The 11,584-nt window shown below is 45.1% G+C and overlaps 1 protein-coding gene across 1 annotated transcript; it reads left to right on the forward strand.

Annotated features, from left to right (window-relative positions):
- The first annotated feature begins 451 nt into the window (after nt 1-451).
- LOC124691032 (wall-associated receptor kinase 1-like) lies at nt 452-2,982 on the forward strand. The gene is made up of 3 exons (XM_047224320.1): nt 452-1,355; nt 1,486-1,653; nt 1,769-2,982. The coding sequence occupies exons 1-3, from the start codon at nt 452-454 to the stop codon at nt 2,980-2,982; spliced, it is 2,286 nt and encodes a 761-aa protein (XP_047080276.1).
- The last annotated feature ends 8,602 nt before the right edge of the window (nt 2,983-11,584 follow it).

Genomic DNA, 11,584 nt, shown 5'->3' on the forward strand with positions numbered 1-11,584 from the left:
CATTGAACAAACGATGATCGAGCGAGTGATAAACTCGCGGCGGTCTCTGATAAGTTATTGGCACCGTTGTTGGCGGGAACAATTTAATTCAAATGTGGGAATCCATTGGCCGTTTGGGGGCGATTTTTGGGTGCCGTGGCTTGAAACCAGCACCTCAGAATAGAAACCGCGCCGGAAAACTTTACCGGACGCTGTATGGGAGGAGGCCGAGAGTGGAGGCGCTGTAAAATATAGCTGACACTACAATAAGCTCATTGAAAGCGCTGCTTTGTCAGCGGTGGAGATGGACGACTCAACAACCAGCCCGACTTGAAGTCAATGTCTACTTGGCCTTTCCCAGATCGGATCATGAGTTAATGACTCGCGTCAAGTCAGCGCATCTACGTACCGCCACCCACGCCATATACTTAATCGAATCGAAGCTGAGCAAAGCAAGCAACACATGTCAAGAATGCCGACCACTGTAGTGCTGCTGATCGTGTTGCACTTGCTGTCCGTGGCGGCGGCTCAGCGCCAGCCATCCATGGCGCTGCGGGAGTGCCGCGAAACGTGCGGCAACGTCACCGTCCCCTACCCCTTCGGCATCGGCGCCGGCTGCTACCGCGACGACGGCGTCAGCGGCTTCCAGCTCGATTGCGACGACTCCGGGCCTTCGCCACCACGCCTCACCATCGTAAGCCGTGGGTACCGCCTCGCCGACATCTCGCTCGCGGCCGGCGAGGCCACGACCTTCCTCAACGCGACGCGCAGCTGCTACAACTCGTCGGGCGGGTTCATCGACGGGAAAACAGACACGTACATGGGCATCAACCACAGCCCCTACCTCTTCTCGTCCAACAAGACCCAGCTCGTCGCGATCGGCTGCCCCACCCTCGGTTTCTTCGTCGACGGTCCCGGCCAGTACGTCAGCGGCTGCATGTCCGTGTGCCGGCCGGCGCAGTACGACTTGCCGGGCCCGTGCACCGGCGTCGGGTGCTGCCGGAGTGCCATCCCCAAGGGGGTTGACTTCTTCGAGCCGGCGCAGAACAACTTCCCGCCAGGGCAGAGTGGGTATGAGACAATTGCAGCCCAGGCCACGCCGTGCCACTACGTCTTCCTCGTGCAGACAGACTGGTTCGACAGCGAGCGCATCATCCTCAACCGCACCGATGATTTTGAGGTGCCCGTCGTGCTCGACTGGGCCATCCGGAACGTCGGTAAATGCAGCGCCGCCGAGGGAAACGCGACGGCGGACTTCGCGTGCCGGAGCGCGCACAGCAAGTGCTTCGATGTCGACAACGGGGACGGCTACCGCTGTAATTGCTCCAAGGGCTATGGCGGCAACCCCTACATCGACGGTGTCGGCGGATGCATAGGTAAACAAACCGGCCATACAACACTGAATTTTTCTTGCTTAGAGCAAAGGCCTTCAGGATACTGAATTCTTCTGCCTTGTGAAATGATTTCGTCTGATCAAATGGTGATTAATTGATTTGCAAACCGAAGACATCGACGAGTGCCAACATAAAGAAAACTACGGGTGCCACGCAGTCTGCGTAAACACGGAGGGAAACTTCACTTGCAAATGCCCTCCGGAGGAAACTGGAGATCCCAACGTCAAGAATGGTTGCCGACCAAAGGACAAGTTCACCGTAGCTCTCAAAGCCGTTACAGGTACATTTACAATTTTACTTCTATCCATCGACGAACATCATGCGACATGCTATAGTCATCTCAATTTCTTACTAGGACTGTGTGCTAAATGTCACGTATGTAATGTCATATTCAGGGGTTGGCGTGGGAGTGATCTTGTTGGGGTCCATATTCTGCGGCACCTGCCTGGCGCTGCAGAAGAGCAACCTCATGAGAACAAAGAAGAAATTCTTCGAGCATAACGGAGGGGTCATCCTGCAGCAACAGATGCGGTCGTACAATGGCACCGCCGGTGGATCCACTGGTGGATTCAAGATATTCTCCAGTGAAGAGCTAAAGAAGGCGACAAACAACTTCGCCACCGACCAGATCCTCGGCCGTGGAGGCCACGGCATCGTCTATAGAGGTGTCCTCGCAGACAATTCGGTGGTGGCCATCAAGAAGTCCAAGATGATGGAGGAGGCCGAGACCAAGGAGTTCACAAGGGAGATGCTTATCCTCTCCCAAATCAACCACCGAAATGTCGTCAAGTTGCTTGGCTGTTGTCTCGAGGTGGAGGTGCCGATGTTGGTATATGAGTATGTCTCAAATGGCACCCTGTACCAGTACATACATGGTGGCAAGGGACTCAATGCTGACACGGCCTTGGATACCCGTCTTCGGATTGGGGCGGAGTCGGCGGAGGCGTTGGCCTACATGCACTCGTCGGCTTCGCCACCAATCCTCCACGGTGACGTCAAGACAGCTAACATCCTGCTTGATGGCAGTCTCACCGCAAAAGTAACGGACTTTGGAGCATCAAAGCTGGCTCCAAGCGATGAGGCCGAGGTCATCGCCACTCTAGTGCAAGGCACATGTGGGTACCTAGACCCGGAGTACCTTATGACATGCCAGCTGACAGACAAGAGCGACGTGTACAGCTTTGGCGTCGTGATGTTGGAGTTGCTGACCAGGAAAAAAGTGCTATGTTTTGATGGCCCAGAGGAAAATAGGAGCCTTGTGTCATGCTTCGTGGCGGCCGTGAAGGCTGGTCGGCATGACGAGCTCATGGACGGCAATGTTAGGAAGGAGATGGGGCCAGAGGCCCTGGAAGAGGTCACACACCTCTTAATGCGATGTGTGAGCATGAGCGGCGATGAGCGGCCCGGGATGAAGGAGGTTGCAGAGAGGCTGGAGGCACTGAGAAGATACCAGCGGCATCCATGGGGTCATGCTGGTGGTGGTGATTTGGAGGAGGGGGAAGATGAGAAGAGCTTGCTTGGGAGGAAGCAACAATGTGATGTGGACTACAAATTCAGACCACATGACGTGCTTGATCTTGAGGGGGATAGCACGTATATATACTTATAGCTTGTAGGCTGACTATTCTAATTTTGCACACTGTTCTTACTGCAAAGTCATCTTTAATGTATGGAATTTTTTTTTCAGCTGGAGTATTCAATAATATAAGAACACTTTCATATGTACTGAATAAAAATAAATTGTTCTCATAAATTTCTAGATCGATGCTCATGCATCCAAAATTACGTTTGCATTATTCTACAAATTAATTTTACACAAGAAAGTTATGTATTGCAAAAACAAAAAAAAACAAAAAAATATAGATGTTCATATGAGTATGAATAATGTTCACATAAAAATGCCAACAAGGGGCATTTTTTATATATATGGTAAAAATCTCCATGAAAAACAAATATTGAATCATAAACAGCAGAGACAATGTTCATATATATTTAAAAGGTGCGACGAAAGAAGAAGAAAAGGTGACCTGCTAACTATTGGTGCTAAGATCTGTGACTCAACTACATCGGCGACTTATCGCTGGCGCCAGGAGATCACCTGTGAGAAGCAAATTAAAGATGCTCATATGGAGTTTTGGGCCAAAAACTGTAGTAGGTCTCTCGCAGATGTTATGGTTGCTGTCTTTCTTTTCCTTCCAGTACTATAACCTGCTGAGCCTTGCTCAAAACCTGTCACACTTTGTTGGTTGCATTTTTTTTTTGAGAATTTGTTGGTTACATGCTAACAGAGCCAGGGGCATGGCCCATCATTTTCAAAAAAAAAGGAGAAGCAAAAAAAGGGAAATGAGAACCAACGCTGGATAATTAGGTGGACAGTGGTACCCAACCCACGAGAGATAAAACTCCAGGTTTGACATTTTGACGTTTCACAAAGACAGAATATTCAATCTTCCTGTCGATAGCAAGATATTTGTGGTGACTTTATCAATCTCAAGATGTGCCGGATCAGTCTCTTGACTTAACCTCTCGAAGGTGTTTATAGAGGTAGATGTATGTACGTGTGTTTATATGGATGCGTATATGTATATATTTATGGCCGTCTGCATTTATACTGTGTTTTGTAAAAAAAAATCAAAAAAATATAGATGTTCATATGAGTATGAATAATGTTCACATAAAAATGCCAACAATGGGCATTTTTTATATATATGGTAAAGATCTCCATGAAAAACAAATATTGAATCATACACAGCAGAGACAATGTTCATATATATTTAAAAGGTGCGACGAAAGAAGAAGAAAAGGTGACCTGCTAACTATTGGTGCTAAGATCTGTGACTCAACTACATCGGCGAGCCGCTCTCATTCCCCCCCCCGCACCGCTCTAGTCCCGCTACAGTACCTGCTCCTCCTCTCCTCCTCGCCGGGCCTCTCCTTCCTCCTCTCCGCCGGAATAGCCGGATGGAGATGGAGAGGAGAAGGCGCCGGAGTATATATTACTAGTAGTAGGTTTAGATTTGGTCCCTATGTGGCGTATGGCGTTGATGCCGGTAGAGAGGTGGTGGATCCGAGCAGACGGATCTGGCACCACAACGTCTTCTTCCTCGACCTCATGGAGCTCCGGCGGTCGGAGCCGAAGGTCTGGCGGAGGAGGGAGATGAGGATCTCCATAAATAAGGCTGGTTATCGCGGATCTGGTGGCCACAGATGCAGCGACAAGCTGCTTCTTCTTCCTCGTCGGGGTGACGAGAGGGAGGAGCTCTTGCTTGCTGACTCTGCCTGGTCGTCGTCCAGGCCATCACATCTGCAGCAAGGGAGCAGGTCTGCTTCTCACCGGAGGTCTACCACGGCGCCGCCGTCGCCGTACTCTCTGGCCGTAGGGCGGCCCCTCCAACAGGAGAGCCTTTGTGCCCTCGTCTCTGGAGCTCTTCAACAGAGGACTCAAGCCGGCGGCCTCCACCGCCCTGCTTCTGCATCTCATGGTCGAAAGGCGACCCTCCTCATCCTCTACTTCCCAGAGACCAAGAAGTCTGAGGGGAAGATCTACTGCTCTCGTCTCGCCGCCGGACCAAGTGGTTCGTCCCCGGCGCCGGTATCTCTGTGGCGGAGCATCTTGATGGCAACCAGTTGCAGTGCGGAGCAAGGAGGACCCGATTGCTTTTTTCCTATTCTTTCTAGGGTCTGTTCTATAAAAGTTAGGTCCTTATCTAGAATATCCCCTATCTATAGGGGTTTTTCTGTAAAGTGTAACTGCCGCTTCGTCAATATAAGCAGCTTCTAGGGTCTACCCTGTTAAAAAAAAAACTACATCGGCGACTTATCGCTGGCGCCAGGAGATCACCTGTGAGAAGCAAATTAAAGATGCTCATATGGAGTTTTGGGCCAAAAGCTGTAGTAGGTCTCTCGCAGATGTTTTGGTTGCTGTCTTTCTTTTCCTTCCAGTACTATACTGAGCCTTGCTCAAAACCTGTCACACTTTGTTGGTTGCATTTTTTTTTTGAGAATTTGTTGGTTGCATGCTAACAGAGCCAGGGGCATGGCCCATCATTTTCAAAAAAAAGGAGAAGCAAAAAAAAGGGAAATGAGAACCAACGCTGGATAATTAGGTGGACAGTGGTACCCAACCCACAAGAGATAAAACTGCAGGTTTGACATTTCGACGTTTCACAAAGACAGAATATTCAATTTTCATGTCGATAGCAAGATATTTGTGGTGACTTTATCAATTTTAAGATGTGCCGGATCAGTCTCTTGACTTAACCTCTCGAAGGTGTTCATAGAGGTAGATGTATGTACGTTCGTTTATATGGATGCGTATATGTATGTATTTATGACCGTCTGCATTTATACTGTGTTTTGTAAAAAAAAAGCAAAAGGAAATCAAAAACAAAATTGAAATAGAAAACGGTGAAAAAGGAACCCGACCAAAAAACTTACCAAAAAAATTAATCTGCAGAAAAACAAAAGAAAAACCAAACAAAAACCACCCGAAAAATAATTCAAAAAAATGCAACAGAAAAAACAAAAAAATAAAACAACAGGACAATGTACGGGAGTATATGGGCCAGCCTATGTGTGCACTGGAGGTATAACATATAGGCCTTACTAAGAGGAGCGACAATTTTAAAGCACCCTCCTGTGCAACCCGCCAACCCCAACTCTTTCCGCATGGGTCGCTTCTAAATATCCCAAATAACAAGTTCTTATATCAAATCTAACCAAAAGTTTGAACTTATTTGAATTGAATTTTTTAAAATATGAATATTTCCATCAAGGTTTTTTTTTAAAAACCACGTGATTCTTTTCAACAATGAACAGTTTCTGAATTTAAAATTTACAGAATCGTGAATATTATTATAATTGAATACTTTTAAACTCAAATATTTTTTGAAAAAATTGATCACATTTTATAATAAAAACCGGATTTTTCAAGAATGTTAAAATCTCATAGAAGACCCCACAAAGAAAAAGAAAACTGACAGAAAAACAACGAAAAGTACGAAAACCGAAAAAACTAAAGGAAAACCAGTTACACCCTCTGGCTTTATGGCTGGCCCATCTGTCCGACCGCTTAGACGGGAGCAAGCAAAACCACTTCCAGTGGCAAAGCATATTTAACGCTTATTGCATCAGTTAGCTTGCCAAAAGGTATCCTTTCAAGCACACTCTCGCGTTTGTGGGCCTAGCCCGTTGTTTTTCCTGCAGCTTCCTTTTTGCTGTACACGGGTTCATTTAACCTTGGAGAGGCAGAGAGTTATCGAATTGAGGGAGCTAGCTAGCTGGTAAAGGCGCGGACTATAAATAGCTGCATGCACACTACTGTTCATTTCGGCTCCTTAAATATGCTAAGCTCAACTAAGTGCAACAATAACAACTAGAGCTAAGCAAGATAGGCACAAGATATATGTAGCACAAGTGATAGCAAGATATATGTGCTTCAAGCACGATGGCTATCACAAGGAAAGTAAGCTCGGGTATAGAAATAACCGAGGCACGCGGAGACGAGGATGTATTCTCGTGTTCCCTTCCTTTGCAAGAAGGTACGTCATGTTTGGAGGAGTGGAGGTCCCACGAAGGATTCCCCAACGCCACGAAGGCTCACCCTATTCTCCGAGCCACACCCACGAAGGATATGGCCCTTTCCTTATGGTTAGATTTTCCTCCACTCCGGAGATGGCAACCTCCACAACCACTTCACAAGCTCCACGAAGGAGAAGGTCGGGTCTCTTTACAATCTTCCTTGAAGAGATCATCGGAGCACCAACCGCCAAGCCAACTAGGAGGTCTCCCTTCAAGAGTAACAAGCTCACGGTTTCTCACTCGAACTAATCGTGGTGGAGAGATCAACACTATGCAATGATGCAAAGCAAGAACGCTAGAGGTGTTTAAATACTTCACACTCAAATCTCACCAAAGCAACAAATGCTAGGATGAGATTAGAGAGGAAGAACAAAGAGGAAATCAACAAATGACTCCAAGATCTAGATCTAAAGAGTTCCCCTCACTTAGAGGAGAGATGGATTGGTGGGGATTGTAGATCTAGATCTCCTCTCTTAGATCCCTCAAGAATGAGCAAGAATCATGGGGGGAATCAAGAGATAAGGCAAGTTCTTCAAAGTCAACAATGGAGGGGAGAGAGTGGAAGAACTTATTCAGCCCAAGGTGAAATAAGGGCTATTTATAGCCCAAGCCGAAAAAATAACCGTTGGGGAAATGTCCAGCTCAGCAAAACTTTGAGGAGCCCGGTTGACCGGGCCTGGGGCCGGGCCGTCCGGTGCAGGACCCGGTCAGACCGGGCCACAGACCGGACTAGCCGGTCCAAACCGGACCTGGCGCCAGGTCGTGACCGGGGCGGGTCATTGTCGCGCAAAACCTGCGCTGGGGATGCTGGTCGACCGCCCGGTCAGACCGGACGAGTGGCCGGACCCGGCCGGTCCAAACCGGACCTCAGGACGGGCCATCACCGGGCGAAGCTGGAAACCTTACTGGATAGTGCCCGGTTGGCATCAGTCCAGGGGCCGGTTTGAACCGGGCCATCCGGTGGGACGGCCGGTCACGCCGGGCGAGAAACCGGGCGAGCAGGAAAACATGTTATACAAAAACTGTGATAACTTTTGTGTCCGGACCCCGATTGACATGAAACCAATTTTGTTGGAAATATGGAGACTCCTCACAGGATATTTTTATATGTTTTTAGAGAGGGAGTCTCCCACCGTCAAGAAATGGTGAAGACGTCCAAACTCGAAAACGCAATAGAAGATGCATGCGGATTCTGTTTTCGATGAACTTGGGCTTGTTGTAAAGCTAGCAACAAGCTCAAGAACCTCTCACAGAGAAACACTAAGAAGCAATAGGGATATGCAAAGTATGCAAAGTATTGAGCTCCCTAAGACGATGTGATCAAGTTATCCAACCGAAAGCCCCTCTTGATAGTGCGGCTATCTATCCTATAATCCGGTCTCCCATCAACCACCTTGAGACCGGTAAAAGGAAAACCTATGAAGTTCATACCTTTGCCTTGCGCATCCCACTTGATCTTGATGATAACTCTTCAGGATCCACTCAATCCGGAATGCCTCACTTGATCATCGTTACTTCGTGAAGACTCACAAATGCTCCCCCATACACCATGGTGGGAAAGCTCCATTGATGCACATCTTCACGTGTCCATTATCACCAAATGGACGGCTAGCTTCAAGCATATGATCCTCTTGAGATGCTCAACTTGAACTTGCCCAACTCAACCTTGATAACGATCAGCACTTGATGTCATCCTCTCATGGGCTATATGAGATCTCCCTTTTGATGCATGCCCATGGAAAAATACCTAACCCACATAGAAAACACAAGGACACATATATGATGGGTTAGTTCATAAAGCATAATTGACAAGGCTTACCATACCACATGACTTCACGTGGCACATTCTTCATGCTTCATGTGTTGACCAAACTTGAATCTATTCTCCACTCTTTGTATTGGTCAACCTTGTATCTTCTCATGCTCTATCATACTATCTTGAGGTGTATAAAGAATTCTTCATTTGTTTGCATGCTCTAAATCTTAGTCAACCATAGCTCAACTTATGAGACTATCATGACACCGACTTAGAGCCGTAACTTGAATTCTTCACTTGGAATCAAGCACTCAAGATCTTGATCATCCATTTCTTATCACATAAGCTAGAGCATGGCTAATATTGAGTTCCACATAAGAACTCCATCTTCATTTCTTATTCATGATCATATCACATATATATCTTCAAATCGAAGATCTTGATGCCAATACACAAGATATATCTTTATCTTCATGGCATCCATACTTGAATCCAACACATGGAATACAAGTAGTACCTATGAAATATTTTTTCATATAAATTAAATGGAAACATTAGTCCATAGGGGTTGTCATTAATTACCAAAACCAAACATAGGGGCAATACCCTTACACCGGTGCACATGCTCCCTGTACCAAAATAATACATCTTGAAGTGCCAAAAAAAATTGACAAAAAATTATGCATGTACATCTCCATAATATGTGTACGTTCATAAAGTTTCGTGAAAAACAATATTTTTGTGGTCTATGTAAAAAAGACAAAATTTATCTTGTGAAAAGTCTTACCTTTAGCACATAATTTTGTCTTTTTTCACACACGATCAAACGACAAGTGAATTTTTCATGAAACAACTTTGTGAGCGCATAGCACGTGAAGATGCATGTGCGAAATTTTTTGTTTCAAATTTTTTAACATTTTGAAAAGTGTCTAACGTGCATTTCAAAATAAAGGTAGCATATGCTTCCATGTGCCAAAACACCGCTTACGTACCTTTCTTATATAATTAGGTGAAAGTGGCACAAAGCGGAATTAACACTAACTAACATACTAGCATCTAGTTGAAGAAAGATAGTAAGCTACCTGGGCTCTAATATTTCCCCTGTTTGTTCATCATTTCTTGTTTGCTTTTCCTTTTTTATTTTCATTTACGAGATAATAAAAATTATTTTATTTTGTGTGACGAGAGAAAGTTTTCTTCCATTCCTGCGAATAAATATTTTGTATTATATGAATATTTTTTCGATCACCTGAACACTTTTAAAACTCACTATCAAGTTTTTTGAACTGTCGAAACTTTTTTCAACCTCGTTTAAAACCTTGCAATTTAAGTCTCGCGAACATTTTCGAAATCTCATGATTTATTGAATTGTAAAAATAATTTTTTGAATCTTGCGAACAATTTTCTAAATATCAAAAACTAGTTTCTAAACCTTACGAACATTTTAAAGGCTCACGGACATTTTTGTAAACACACGATTTTTTTTTGAATTGTACAAAGATATTTTGAATCTTGCGAACAATTATTGAAACTTCACACACTAGTTTCTAGATCGTACGAGCATTTTTAAGGCCCGTGAACCTTTTTAAAGCTCACATATTTTCTGAATTGTACGAATACGTTTTAATCTCTAGAACATTTTTGAAAAACCACTCCAATGATATTGAACGGTGTGAACATTTTGAACACCCGCTGATATTTTTAAAACCTCACATTTTTTTAATTGAAAAAATATTAATCTCGCAGAATTTTTGTACAACCTCGTAAACTACTTTTTCAGTCAATACAAATATTTTTAAGGCTCACAAACGTTTTGTTAACCCTGCGGTCTTACTTTTAAATCTCGCGAACAATTTTATAAACATGGAAAAAAAAAGAACTGTATGAACAATTTTTAAGGCTTACTATTTTTCTTAAAATTGAACGAACATTTTTATTCAGCCTTCAGTACTTAGTTCCTCAACGTATGCAACCAGACAGCAAGCCAACTGAAACAAACACATAGAAAAAATTTCTTTTGACGAACGAAATGACAACTGTACAAGCAAAGAAACAGGTTGAGAGAATAAAAAACTGACATTTCTGTACACCAGTAAAACCAGTATGCAAATCGTTGCTTTTGTACCATCAGGCGAACCTGAAATCAGCGCACAATTGGAAAGCAGTAACTAGGCCGAGCCCAGTAAACCCCGCTCCCGCTCCGAGCGGTAAATAGGGTTCGGCCCCCCTTCACGCACGCGGGCGAGGCCCATTTATAACTTTTCGTTTGACATGGCCCATGCGTAATTCTAGAAGTCGCAGGGTCCAGGGTCCAGCACAGAAAGGCCTAACCCGTCAGTCAAAGGCCACGATCGAGCGGCACGCTTTAACTTTACTCTTCAGCAAGTTCTCAATAAAAAAAACTTTACTCTTCAGCAACACAGTGGCTAGAATAAAGTACTACCGTGGTCTTGGAGTAACAGTGACAGTAACTAGCGATATGCTTCTGGATCACGTGAAGTCACTGTCCTGGGCATAGTCAAAGCATCACAGCCATCACTCCATGGGTCGGTGGTTCAGGTCGACCAATTGTATATTCCTCGCGGCCAAACATACACCACGTATATATGTACATATATGCTCGCATATATCGCTAACTAATGTACTGAATAGATGCTAATTGCTTGAAGCATGGTGAAAAAAATGCTTGCAGCAAAAGGCAAGTCAGGGCAAGAGGAGAGCAAATAAAAAGGGCTGTGCACTTTAAGCACGTGTCAACAGTCATGACTCACGAGGCATTGCACGACGATAACAGTCGCCTTTCAAAACGTGACGCGGTCGACGAGACGGGACAGCCATCATGTTTAGATGGTTAGATTCACGCCTATAGTGTTGG

This window comes from Lolium rigidum, chromosome 2, assembly GCF_022539505.1.
Source record: "Lolium rigidum isolate FL_2022 chromosome 2, APGP_CSIRO_Lrig_0.1, whole genome shotgun sequence".
Classification (NCBI taxonomy): Eukaryota; Viridiplantae; Streptophyta; class Magnoliopsida; order Poales; family Poaceae; genus Lolium; species Lolium rigidum.